Here is a 14,148-nt window from a genome sequence, read left to right on the forward strand (position 1 = left end):
AGTAAGTCTCTGTTACGGTTTGGCTTCTTATCCAATTGTCATGCAGTTTTTTTTAAATGAAATAGGATATTAGGAGCAAGTCAAGTCAATAATTTGTTATCTATATATATAAAATCCGAAAATCTCTCACACACTGATCTCACTTTTCGATAGGAAATATGAATATGAATACCAAGTGCAATTTCTGTCGTGCATTCAAATAGCCTAAAGAACTAGCAGGATTCTGCTGTTCAGGAGGAAAAGTTTTATTGGCAGAAAATGCTGATCTACCGGAACCATTAAAAATTCTTTTGAATCATTCTCATCAAGATTCTCAACATTTTTTTGATATGATTGGTATTTACAATTCTGAAATCAGACATGGAGATTTTATGCCTAAATTTAAAGTTCAGAGTCGTTTCTATCATTCAGCTAGATCTCTTTTACCAAACAACTCTAACGAACCGAAATTTTTCCAATTATATTTCATGGGTTATTCGGTGAGCAAAGTACAGCGGCGAATGTTCGATTGCCCGAAATGCTTACAGAGAATTATTATACGACTTGCAATATTTGTTACATTGTCACAATCCATAGGTGCGCAGCTTCGAGCACATCAAGTTGATGATGAAGCTTTATTAATTGTTGAACAAGAGTTTACAAGAAGGGATATCGTTTTGCGAGCACGAGATAACAGTCTAAAACATGTAAGTGAAATACACCGCAGTACCCTTTGATATTTACTCATGGTGAAGGCGGTTATTCAATTAACGTACTACAAGTTCATCCAATAACAAGAGTTCCTCAAAAAAAAAACTGTGTCAGCAATGGATTTTTACTCTTACAGGCTTCAAGTCAGAGAAAATTCAAATAATATTTAACTTCGTTGCGGGAAATTATTCAGTCAGTATATTGTCGATATATGTACATATGCATGTACGCTAAAATTGAATCGATGCGGCTTCAGTTTTTAAGAGTAAGTTAAACTAAATAACTAGCCGAAAATTACAATATTCTTCACGATGCAATTCAAGCTGACACTGATCCTACAGAAATGGGAAAAAGAGTTATTTTACCAGCTTCATTCACCGGTGGCCCTCAATTTATGCAGGAACGTTAACAAGATGTTATGGTTTCTGTAAGAAACGCCCTGATCTGTTTATCATCATCATCTTTATTTTTAAATCAACAAGCGAAAAATCGCTGTAATATTATTTCACCAGTTTTTAATTGAAAAGTAAAAAAAAAATTAATTGAATAAATAACCAAAGATAAAATATTTGGTGGAACAAGGTGCTAGTTGTATGTATACAATCGAGAGGCAAAAATGAGGCTTCACTCATGTTCATCTTTTAGTTTGGCTCCAAGATAAAGTACGGCCCAACGATATTTATACTTTTATTACTGCTGAGTTACCTGATCAACAAGAAAAACCTATTTTATACGATATCGTTCGAAAAAGTATGATTCATCGGCCCTGCGGTCGATTAAATCCTAAAGCACCATGTATGAAAGATGGTAAATATCCAAAAGACTTTTTGAAAGAAACTCAATCAGGAAAAGACAGCTATCCGAAATATCGGCGCTCAGTGGCCCGTTTTGACTTTTATGGTTGCGAAAATCATATTTCCTAAACGAATAAAGGTATTGCTTACATTTTTTTTATCTTGAAGGAAATTTCCAAGGCTATACAAATTGTGACTTCAAAAAAAAAAAAAACTGTTAACAGGGTGTTTCAGAAATGTGTGTTAAAATAAGACGTTTTAACAAAGGTGATAAACATAGCGGTATTTTAATATGCAATCGTAAAAATAATTTTTTAAGGAATCTAAGTGAATTGAAACAGTAGAGCAAAAAGAAATCGGCGTCGATCACCGGCAGATGCCGGAAATACTTGACCACTGAAGATGAAAGGTGGACACGTTACTCTTATTGATAATCGTTGGATTGTTCATATATTGCAGTGATATCCCGTATATACAAGTGCCACATAAAAATAGAACTCTGTAGTTCAGTAAAAGCTTTCCAATATCAATAAAGGTTCTGATCAAGCAACATTTTCAGTAGAATCACGAGATGAAATTAAAAATTTCCAAAATGACAAATATATTAGTTCCTCCGAGGCTGTTTGCCGCATATTTGGTTTTTCTATCCATTATAGTTTTCCGTTAGTTTTGTCAACTAGCTGTATACTTAGAAAATGATCAACGTGTTTATCATAATGAAAAAAATGCTCATGAGAGAATCGAAAATGTAAAAAATACTACCCTTATGGCGTTTTTGGAATTCTGCACTCGAGACGATTGAAGTCCCAACTTAGTATACATTTAGTAGAAGGAAGCAAGGAAAACCAGTAGCTCAGTATCCTGACATTCAAAAATCAACTGTTCTCGGCCGAGTGTACACAGTTCTCCCAAGCAACGCAGAATGTTATCACTTGCGTAGGCTCTTGCTCTTGTTGGTCCTTTCGAGGACCAACATCATTCAAAAAATTAAAAATTATTAATAGCGTTGTGTATCCTACTTTTCAAAGAGCCTGCCAAGCACTCGGCCTTTTGGAAGATAAAAAACATTGGGGCGATACTTTAACAGAAGCAGCTCTTTTCCACTCTGCATCACATTTACGCAAAGTTTTTGTAACCATGATAATCATTTGTCATATATCAAATTTGAATGAATTATGGAACAAACACAAAGAAAATATGTCATCTGACATCCTCATTTTTTGTTATATAAAATAGTTGAATTCCTCCCGGGTGAAGCCGGGTAAACCAGCTAGTATTGAATAAAAGTCACCTTCTGTAATTTAAAGTATTTTAATAAATCGATGAACTAGACAAATCCTGATTTTTAAATTTGAAGTGACTTTGTAAATTCGTTAAGTTAAAAAATAAAAAAAAAATATTTGGAGGTCTGAAAGTTTACCGTCATTTTTTACAGCTTTTTAATTGGGGCTGTTAAAAATCACTATTGAGCTAAGAAATCATAGTTTCTAAAATTGGGTGTTAAATAAGTGCATGCATCTTTTGCTGGAGCCATTAAACAAAAAAGCTTGATTTTGGGTTCTCTTATTTCTAAGGCCTCACATATTTTCTTTTCTGCGATTGACACCCATAGTATCGAAAAATGCTTATTAACTTACTTCTGCGCCGAAACACCCGCAAGGGTTACTTGTTCAGTGTTATTTAAGTGAAAGAAAATAAATACCCAGAAAATAGATTTTTAAGAGGGTACATACATATCGGATATAAGTAGCCAAAAGATTGAAATCTGCCAGTAGAAGACTTGTCTGCCTATTAAACGTTATAACGTTTAGTTCAAACTTGTTGAATCATTTTGCTTGTATGTTATAACAACTTTCAGGTCAATCAAAAACACTTTACTAGTGAAAAATGCTTGAACTTGAGACATGAATTGTTGTAAGGAAAGCAGCAATATTAAAAGCCTGTTTTTAAAAAAAGAAAATTGGGATTTTAACTTTTTTTAAACTTGTCGAAATAAAATGTAAAAATGCGAATTTCATATTTTACTCCATTTTTGAAATTCAGCAAAGACTCTTTCTTTGTATATTGTGATTTATAACCTTAAAATTATGAAACCTTAGAGAATACACGATGTTTTAAAATCAAAGTTTAATTGTATGGTTTTCAAAAATTAAAAAAAAGTTGTTTAAGTGATGAACAAATTGATGAAATTTAACACTTTTTTCGTGCTGGTGTAAAAAGTAATTTAAGTAAAATGGTAAAAATTTTGTTCAACAAATCAGTTTCCAGATGTTAAGAAGGTTTCTACATTTTCTAATTAGTGTTTTCAGTTTGATTTAAGAAAAACTGAACTTTTTAAGGACAGCTCAATGGATGTTTAGAAGTTATGTAATTGGCAATGTAAAGCAATATCAAGGTCATTTGCGGTTACACATCGTCAATAACTTTACGAATTTCATCTTTAAAGTCTTAAATTAACTGTGAAGAATATTGATATATACTTATTCTTTAATATGGCTTCAAAGAAAAATATGTAAAATTCGTAATTCACAAGATCCCAGTGGCCAGTTTTGATCACCTCTTTAACACTATCAGGAAACTTTTTTTTTGCAAAAATGCAAACTGTGACTGCAGTAACCTCTTTAACTTGTAGAAAGCTTTTTTCAAAGTAAACACGCCTTGTCTCGTGTAATACATCCTCTCACTCACGCTGATTACAATAGGGTCCTAAAGTGAACTCTGATCAGTTCTCCCCTTATCTTAAATATGGTTCCAATGATAGAATTATTTTGTTCTGTCGTTGATATTTAATTTTATTTATTTATTATTCAGTCTACGATACTTAATCCCACATAATTGCTTATAATATATACAATTTCGTTGTTATTATTAAATACTAATAAATATATTAATTTACATAAATAGGAAAAATTAAGAGAAATTATTATGCAATAATGTTAATAATGAATTTTTAAATCGGTTTCTTGTAAGGTATATATAGTTGATTATAGTACATATTAAAAAATTTATAACATTGGGAAATTGGTTCACGCTTAATGGTGGTCCCAAATGGCTACCTCTGGGAACACCTGAATAAACTAAGATCGGGCTGGATTCCAAGTCACCAATTCTAACAATTTGTTTTCTACCAGTGAGATAGGAGTTGAACCAGTTTAGTAGGTTGCCATCAAAATCATAACTTTTTAATTTTGTAATTGAAATGAGGTGATTTACTCTACTAAATGCTTTTACAAAATCGGTATAAACCACATCCATTTGAGAATGCTTTTCTACTGCGTTAAAACACTGATAAGAAAAGCAAGCCAAATCAGTAGTTGCGGATCGACCACTTATAAAACCATTTTAAAATTTAGAGATATGACATTTGATTATTGCATAAAGCTTTTTTTCCATCCCAGACAACAGTACTCGCACACAGGAATGGTTGAGAGTTGTCAGTCACTAGCCGCTAGTTCTCAAAAGGACTGTTGCGCCACCGAATTTAATTTTTATAGCTTGTGTTTTAATTATTTTGTCAAAAAGCTTTGAAATAGTAGAAAGTTTACTAATTGGGCGAGAATTTGTAACCAACTTTTTTATCTCCGGACTTAAAAATTGGATTAATATAAAACACTTTCCATTCATCTAAAAAAATACCATTTAAAAGATATTGGTTAAAAATAATCTGAAGTTGTAAACATAGAGTACTATAAAAGTGTTTTAACACAATTGGAAACACACCATGAATATCTGGTGATCTATATGGAACAAATTCACGTAAGGCGGTAGAAACATCTTCTAATTCACACTGAAAACTGCAACAATCTGTTATTTGCAATATAGAGCTACAATCGTAGTTATTGCCGAATACTTTGGAAAAATTCAGCAAACCAATCAACAATAGTCTGGGGTTCACTGGAAGCATTGTCATTATAAGGCATTACTCAAGGAAATCCAATGGATTTTCGTTTGAAATTTCGAATTTCCAAATTTCAAAATTACGCACTTTGAATAATATTTCCTTTCTTCCAGTATATTGATCACTCCGCAAGTATGACAATATCATTTGTTTGTTAGCAAACTGCACTCCACAATTGATATACTTAATCAAATCATCTAGAAAAAGTGCAAATAACAAAGGGCTTAGATTAGAGCCTTGTCTTACTCTTTGGTTCACTTAAATCCTCTCTGATTTTTCCTTTTCATTATAAATGTATGCTTTTGTGTTTTGGTATAGTTTCTCAAAAATTCTGACAAAATTAGTTAAAACTCCTATATTGAATACCTTTTATAGTAAAGCGTTTCTATTGATGGAATCAAAAGCTGCTTTGAAATTGATAAAAAGGCGTACAGTTTTTTATTTTGGTAGAGTTTCCACTGCGCAAGTGAACGAAGCACACAAATATTATTCAATGTGGAAATCGAAAACCATTTTGAATTTCGCTAAGCTTGTATTCATCTTGCACCCTGCTGTTCAGTCTTTCATAAAGTACGATTATGAAGGCTGCATTCAGAAACGATATTCTTCTATAATTTGTGGGGTCTTCTAAACCACCCTTCTTGTGGATATGGGCATTATTAGAACTCAAAGAATTGATCAGCACAGCTGGTACAGGATTTTATCTGGCAGCCTTGCTATCTTTTAGACTTTGTAGAACACAACTCACTTAATTTTCAGTTATCAATTCAAGTTGATGGTCGTTCGCATAACTCAAAGATATTGGTGTTGAAAATTTACAATCTGTCAACCTTGCAGCCATCAAGTAACTGATATTAATATTAATCAGCATACCGCTCTTTTTCTACTTGAACTGCGTGTTTACAAAATTTAACTTTACAGAAAAAATAATTTTTAGAAAGTATTGCAATGTGTAAGTTCTTTTTATGTTACATCAAGAAACTCATCTGTTGAACTACAAATTTTCAAAATGTTGTGTTTGTTGGCAAGAGAGGTTCACACAGAAACTGCACGGTGTAAAAGACCTATCATAAACTAGTTTGAATCCATTTCAAAGTTTCCTATTTTAAAAAGATTGTTTAAATTGCTTTATCACGAAATTGTCAATTCTGTTCGAGCCCCGTTGTATAGGACCTCGTTGAAATAGTAATGAACATAAGAAGATTCGGCTGTTCGATATAAGCCGGTACAGCGTCGTAAACATTGCCGCTCGAACACCCGAAACTTCTCAATCAGTAAAGGGGCAACGTTTAACCACACAGGACAACCATACACGATCATTGGCCGTATTAGGGCCATGTAGCAAATTACCTTCACTCTGGGACCAAGCCGCCTGCTAAAAAACAGCCGTTTCGTCAGAGCGAAGGCTCCTCTGGCCCTAGCCAACGGAGTCCGGAACAGAATTTTCTCTGACTTCTGAACATATATTTTCAGTTTCCAGTCGTCGCAATATCGCTGAATCTTGTCGAAATCAAGAGAATTCTAATAACCTCAACCTTTCGGTCCGTTCTGTACGCAATTAGATCGTCGGCGTACGTAATTGCTTTTGTAAGACTACCTATCAGATCGCTGGTGTAAATGCTGAAGAGAATCGGCGAAATCACCGCTCCCTGTTGAAGACCATTTTTAATTGAGAATGTTGTGGTAGAAGTTACATTGCCACTTTTGACAACAAACAGTCCAACGCACTAACCATCACGCTAAGGGTACTACTAAGTATAAATTTATAAAAAACTGTATTGATATGTTTATGAAAAAAGTCATTTAAAAATTGGAAGTTTCAACTTCTCAAGGACATATAAAATTCATGTTTATTTAAAGAATATTGATAACTGTTTTGCTAAAACAGTAAAAATTGTAATAATGCCTTTAATATTCTGTTTTAAAAATTCTGAACTTCATAACACAGAAAATCGTCTGTAAATGGCAAAAAGTGTTTATAATGTGAAACTGTTCGAAGTACATATTCTTTTTCTACAGAATTTTGAGCATTAAGAATTTTACTCATAGAAAAGTTTGATTCATACAATATTTCAACCTTAACCCATATCAAAACTTTTACTGAAAATTAAAGAATCTTTGTGTCGTAGACATTAAATCGATTTGTGATCTAAATGTTTATTGTCACTTTTTGTTTAAATAAATATAGGCCAATAAGATTTTTTGGTAAAATGTCTTTTTTTCTATCATTTAAATTATCCCAAAAGAATTGAATTGAGTAGATATCAAAAGCTCTGGTCGCATTCTCTATGATCGCATTGGTTATAAATAAAAAAGAATCAATAGTCATAGGGATTTTTATTATTTTCCAACATTTTAAAATAGGGAACAAAAATAGTTTTTATAGAAACATTCAATCTGAAAATCAGACTTTGCATCGATGTAGATACTTTTATTTTTAATGTAAACATGTAATTAATATTCATCTATAGAAACACTATTCAAATAATAATTTCAATAAAATTTATGAAATGCACAACTGAATGTGAAAATACATACCTCAACATTCACATACCTAATTCAGTAAGGTATTTAATAAAAAATTACTCTGGAAAATCATAATTAATATGAATACCTGATGATAGCTTCTAGGAAAATAAAAACCATTCCAAAATAATACAAAAAGAAAAACAAAACAAACTCTACAATGCTAGTTATGTCAATATTTAAAAAAAAGGATATATGCTCTGCAGATGCATGCCTGACCGACAACTTCGTCGTTGACGTCGACGTCTACATCGTCGTCGTCGTCGACGTCGACATATCCGCCCCTTTATTACCACCCAAAAAAACCCTCTCTTAAAATATCTGAAACATTTGTTGAAAATTAAACAAAAGACCATAGCAAACGCTATAACAAAGCATACAAAATAAAGAGAAAGCTTACAAAAAAAAAAGAAAAGAAAAAGGAAGAGAACAAAAAAGTGAAACTATGCGCATAAAGAAAAATATTAAAATTATGTTGGTACGAGTATGTCCTTTAGAATCAACAACCATCCAACGAACGTCAAAAACGAACCAACGAACGAAGGAAGGAAATTCTGCTTATGTGAGCATAAAAAGCATTTTATGTTTTTTTCCTTTTCTTTCATGTCTGTGAATTTTGTGTGTAGTATGCTCCATTCAGCATCCCCTCATCCCAATAGCCTATATGAGGGTCCTTTCCCTACCACCCTTACTTACCACCCTTATGTGTTCATAAAAACAAATATACCGCCACCACAACTACCAACATCATAAAAACTCACCCCTTTCCCAGTGGATCTTATCGATGGGGTATCCAGCGACAGGACATTTAACTATCAAATCGCTTCCCGATATTCCTGTTATTTTTGGCATTTCCCGAATATATGGAAGACCATAAATATTTACTTTAGCACTGTGTGATACTCTGAAAATATAAAATAAAAATAAAGATAAAGATACAGATACAGAAGAGAAAATATTAATACACAAAAATGTATCAACAACAAAACAAAAATAAAGGACATTTCCAAACCCAAGACGCAACGAAATAAAAATAAAGTGGTAAAGGATATTATTTATATGTCCCTTTTATAAAAGACTTCATTTAGTGGTAGAGAAGTCATTTTCTTTAGGTTTTTCTTTCTATTTTCCATTTTTATTTTTATTTATATTTTTATTTTTGTTGAACTCAAAGGTTTTATGAAGTGTGATTGATATCAATTTGGAGAATTTACTGCAATATTTTGTTAGTTTATTTTTGGGGTTATACTTAAATAAATGTACACATATGAAAAGTTGAACAATTTGACAAAAAAATAGTTTGGGTTTTATTTGAAGGAAGAGAAAATAATATTTCCATCCGAATTATTATGTTTTAAATTGAATTGAATCTAAAGGTCAATGGATTTCTTTCAATTTTTACATCTGTTGCTTGCGTAAAACGAAATTGAGCACAAAATTTAGAACTAAGTTGGCAGGAAAATTTTCAAAAAATATTTACAAATACGAAGTATTTTCTCATCAGAAATGCGATGTATTCATTGTCAAATCTGGAGTGCCACAAGGCAGTCACCTGGATCCTATTCTGTTTATCCTGCCATAAATATATTCATACTTCGTGGTATCTGTGATAATTCAATGTGTTATTTCTTTAACTTAGGGTATAGACCATTTGTGAGTTTGAACTGAATTCCACATTTGGGAAATGGCCTTATTACACGAAATTTCCGTGTATGTTAATCATGGATCAAGCAGTGATCTATTCTTAATAAAACAGACAGCAGAAATAGAAAATAGAAATAACATTTGTTGAGAATCGAACATTCAAAAGGTGCTAAGAAGCGAGTCAGCTCATATTTGTCAAAGAATATCCAAAATGAATTCATAAGCATTTTGGGAAACGAAGTGAAGACGAAAATTGTGCAAGACATCAACGAGGCGAAGTAATTTGGAATTATATTAAACAGCACACCCGAAGAATCACACATTGATCAAATGAGCGAGGTCATTAGGTACGTTCACATCCCGTACGGTAAAGTCGAGGTGAAGGAATCCTTTCTAGGGTCTTTTCCTACATATGGAAACACTGCCAAAGAACTTACTGAAGATATCTTGAAGGATCTCAATGAAGATGGTCTTGACCTTAACCTTTGCAGAGTTCAGGGGTATGATACTGCTTTGCCTATGGCCGGTATTCATGGAGATGTTCAAAAATTAATTCGACAAATTAATCCAAAGGCTTTAGCTACGCCATGTGCATACCATTCTTTAAACCTTTGTCGAGTACACTCTTTAGGAAGCAATTCATCAATTACAACGTTTTATTAGACAGTGGAAATAGTTTTCACATTTCTATCAGCGTCTGCGCATCGTTGGGAAATTCTCATAAAAAATGTTGGTGTGTCAGTCAAGAGACTTGTAGAAACTAGATGAAGTGCACGAGGCCGTTAAGATATTGAAGGAAAATTACGTGAAGATAGTTTCAACTCTTGAACTCCTTTGTCATCCTCAAAAAAAAAAATTGGATACCAGAGGTGCTCAAGATGCTGGTTTGACGTTGGAAGTTGAAACACAACAATCCATGTTAGAATGTTAGAAAGCTTTTCGAAATAAAAGTTGAATAAGTATTATCTAAGATCTATAATGAGCCAAAATAGGCTGCCTAGTCTGGCTTTAGTTTCAATCGAAAAGGAGCACACAAAAATACAGTTTTTGATAATATCGAAAGCATATTTAAAAGAGATCTTTGTTTGTGTTTTTTACTAAATTTTCTCATTGGTATAAGCTTGCTTCACCGCCCGGCTCCCAATGCCTTTTAGTCCGTAAAACAATCCTAAAACTTATTTTTATACCAACGCCTTTAAATCTTTAAACTAAATTTTAAATGATGAAAAACGATGATAGCTATAATAATCACCTAAAGGTTTTTTAGTATGAGGCTTCATTTTGAATAGACCCCTTATTGGACAGCTGCCATCTTTTAATATTTGACAAGTAAACTGGCTTCAGGAATAAAAGCCGTGTGATCATGGTTTTGATGAATATCGAGTTTTCTTCTTCCATCTATCGTTTAAGGAATTCCACAAACAATAATGCATGCACATGGAGACTTAGTTCTTAAGGCTTTTAAACTGTAGCTAACACAAGAACTAAACCTTTTCCAATCACCATCAGCAATACCTCTAATTGGGTTTTGGAAATGCAACAAAATGATCTTCTTCGGCTGCTCTAATAAGAAAAATAGTCGTAACTGAGGCTCGTACAATTTAAGAATAATTGTTTAAAAACCTCTCCATCTTGAACTTCTATTTTTTGGTGTGGTTTTCTTTGATAACGGTGTGATTGGATTAGATCTTATCAAAGGTTTATTACTACCCTTAAAATGTTTAAAGCTAAAATAAAGCATTAGGGAAATATGAACGGATTTAAGAAAAGATACCGGTGCACTTGAGTACCAAAATGTGTGGGAATTGTGGAAAGCATCTAACATTCGTGATGTGTGGTTAAAAAAAGAATCTCTATACGAATTAGCTCAAAAGGGTAGACTGATGAGCATGCCTCGAATTGCGAGTATAATGGCTAAACAGTAAATGTGGAAAGGGGGTTAAAATTGCCTTATTCGACAGAGCATTGTTTTTTTCTTGGTTTAATTGTCGACAAAACAACGCACATTTCCAAAGTTCTTTTTTCGATTCTGTTTCTATTTAAAAGACTTAAACTTGTTTAACGTACCACCACTTTTAAGTCACCAAAATTTTTGTCTCCGTAGCTACATGAAAGATAAAGGATCATATGCAAAAAGATGAGGGCAAGCTCTTTACTCACTTTCTTAGAGTGGTATGCATACAAAATACAGAGACCAACATCGATTTCAAGCTGTGAATTCGATCTCAAAGTGTTGAGATCTATCCTTCCACGAAAGCTTTTCTCTTACTCAGTTGATAAACAACTATCAAAAAAGACGAGTTTTTGAATAATTTTGCTACAAATCGTGTTTATAAAAATAAAAGATGTCCAATTGGTGAAGGTTTTCGAAGATTGTACAGAGTGGTGCTTTGACTCATCAAGATCCTGGATTTCCAATCGGTGTTGGTGAAGACATTGGTGTCAATCAATCAACGATATCTAGGGTGGTACAGCAAGTTACAACAAAAATTGCAACTACCTGGTACCTGCGACTCCTCCAGATAAACTTTATTTAGTTTCAGTGACTAGAAATTCACTGAGATGGTGACACGTTCATTTTGGCTTTCCGAAGAAATTTTTCCTTCTTGACTCGACTTACCGCACAGAAACTACTGTTTTAACAAGTGCAAGTTCATACAAAGAGCTTTGAGATCTTTCTCATATCACTGAGTCAGAGCTGTAGGGAGTGAACTTTTTTTTTGCATATGAAACTGAGTCCGAGTTCGAGTTTGCTCGATCGATCTCACGTTCGAGTTCAAGCTCGTCAGCTCTGACTTTGAGAACTCTCTCATCTCGTAGCATATGACCCAATGTCTTTGCCAAAACACTGGATTTTGAGAAGTTATCCGGGACACAAATTTGAGAATTGGTTATTGAAAATTTCATTCTGCTCCCGTAGCCGTACTAGATATCGTTTTCCATTACAAATTGCTTACCTTCCTCGTAAAAATACTGTTTTTCAAAAATATTTGATTTTAATACCTAATATCAAAATAACACCTCTTGAACAATCTTTCAGTAATTGTTGCTTAAAATTTATTAACCTGAATAGTACAAATTAAGATGTTCAAATGATAGACATGTTTATTCAAATGGACACAAGCGTCCACAGGATGGCGGTAATATCTGCCTTGCAGCAGTTTAGGGCTTCCGTTAATTGTTCGTCTGCACGTGGTCTGTTAAGGGACCTAACATTCCACGTACATATCCGAAGTTCGTTGTCCTTATTTCGTTTGCGTGGGTTGTCAACAGTGAATCTGTAAGGACGATCAGGGGAACATCGTAGCAGAACCGCAGTCGATGCTGAAAATATGGAAAGATCACTTCTCCAAGTGATGACGAACCGAATTCCGCTGTAAGGGAGATAGAACCACTCAACCTCGGCGACGCAGATCAACAATTCCGCCTACCCGACCTTGACGAAGTGAAGATAGCTATATCTAAGCTTAAGTCACACAAAACTGCTGGAGCTGACGGCATCGCTGCCGAACTATTCAAAGCAGCAGGCGATGACTTGGTACGGAGCATGCACCAAATCATCTGCAAAATATGGTCGGAAGAACGCATGCCAGATGAGTGGGATCTCAGCATAGTATGCCCGATACATAAGAAAGGAGACCCTCTAAATTGCGCCAACTACAGAGGCATCAGTCTCCTTAACATTGCGTATAAGATCCTCTCTGCCGTATTGTGTGAACGTCTGAAGCCATTTACAACAACCTGATTGGTCCTTATCAGTGTGGCTTCAGACCAGGAAAGTCCACTATCGACCAAATATTCACACTACGGCAGATCTTGGAAAAAAACCAGGAGCTTCAAATCGATACCCACCATCTCTTTATCGATTTTAAAGCCCCGTATGACAGCATCTATAGGGAAGAGTTCTACCGAGCAATGTCTAGTTTTGGCATCCCTTTCAAACTTTTTCGTTTGTGCAGAATGACGATGGAGAATGCACACTGCTCTATCAAGGTCGGAAAAGATCTTACCGATGCATTTGATGTCAAAAAAGGTTTTAGACAAGGCGATGCACTGTCATGCGACTTCTTCAACATCGTTCTGAAAAGAATTGTGCAAAACTCAACTGTCAACACTAGAGGCACAATCTTCCAAAAGTCCATCCAATTACTCGAATACGCAGATGATATTGACATAATTGGAAGATCAAAGCGTGATGTCAGTGGAGCGTTTTTGAGCATTGCGACGGAAGCGAAGAAGACGGGTTTAGTGGTCAATGAGAGCAAGACCAAGTATATGCTGTCATCAAAAAAGCACACTGAACGACGACGTCTTGGACAAAACGTCACCATGGACAGCAATAACTTTGAGGTAGTTAAGGACTTTGTCTACCTAGGCACCGCTATAAACTGAGACAACAACATAAGCGCTGAAAAAAACAAAGAATAACTCTTGCAAATCGCTGCTTCTTTGGACTTAGAAGGCAATTAAGAAGTAAAGTCCTCTCTCGAGCATCTAAAATCACCATCTATAAGACACTCATCATCCCGGTTCTCATTTATGACGCTGAGGCCTTGACCCTGTCAAAGAAAGATGAGAGCGTCTTAGAAGATATAA

At 34.2% G+C, this 14,148-nt stretch overlaps 1 protein-coding gene across 5 annotated transcripts in view; it reads right to left on the reverse strand.

The window, feature by feature from the left end:
• The window catches only part of LOC129946247 (cell adhesion molecule Dscam2), a 209,739-nt gene that overhangs the window by 41,133 nt on the left and 154,458 nt on the right, over positions 1-14,148 (reverse strand). For all 5 annotated transcript variants that reach the window (XM_056056371.1, XM_056056373.1, XM_056056372.1 and 2 more), the window contains exon 15: positions 8,670-8,812. In XM_056056371.1, coding sequence (XP_055912346.1) covers positions 8,670-8,812 — 143 coding nt within the window. The remainder of the gene's footprint in view (positions 1-8,669; positions 8,813-14,148) is intronic.

This window comes from Eupeodes corollae, chromosome 2 (genome assembly GCF_945859685.1).
Source record: "Eupeodes corollae chromosome 2, idEupCoro1.1, whole genome shotgun sequence".
NCBI lineage: Eukaryota > Metazoa > Arthropoda > Insecta > Diptera > Syrphidae > Eupeodes > Eupeodes corollae.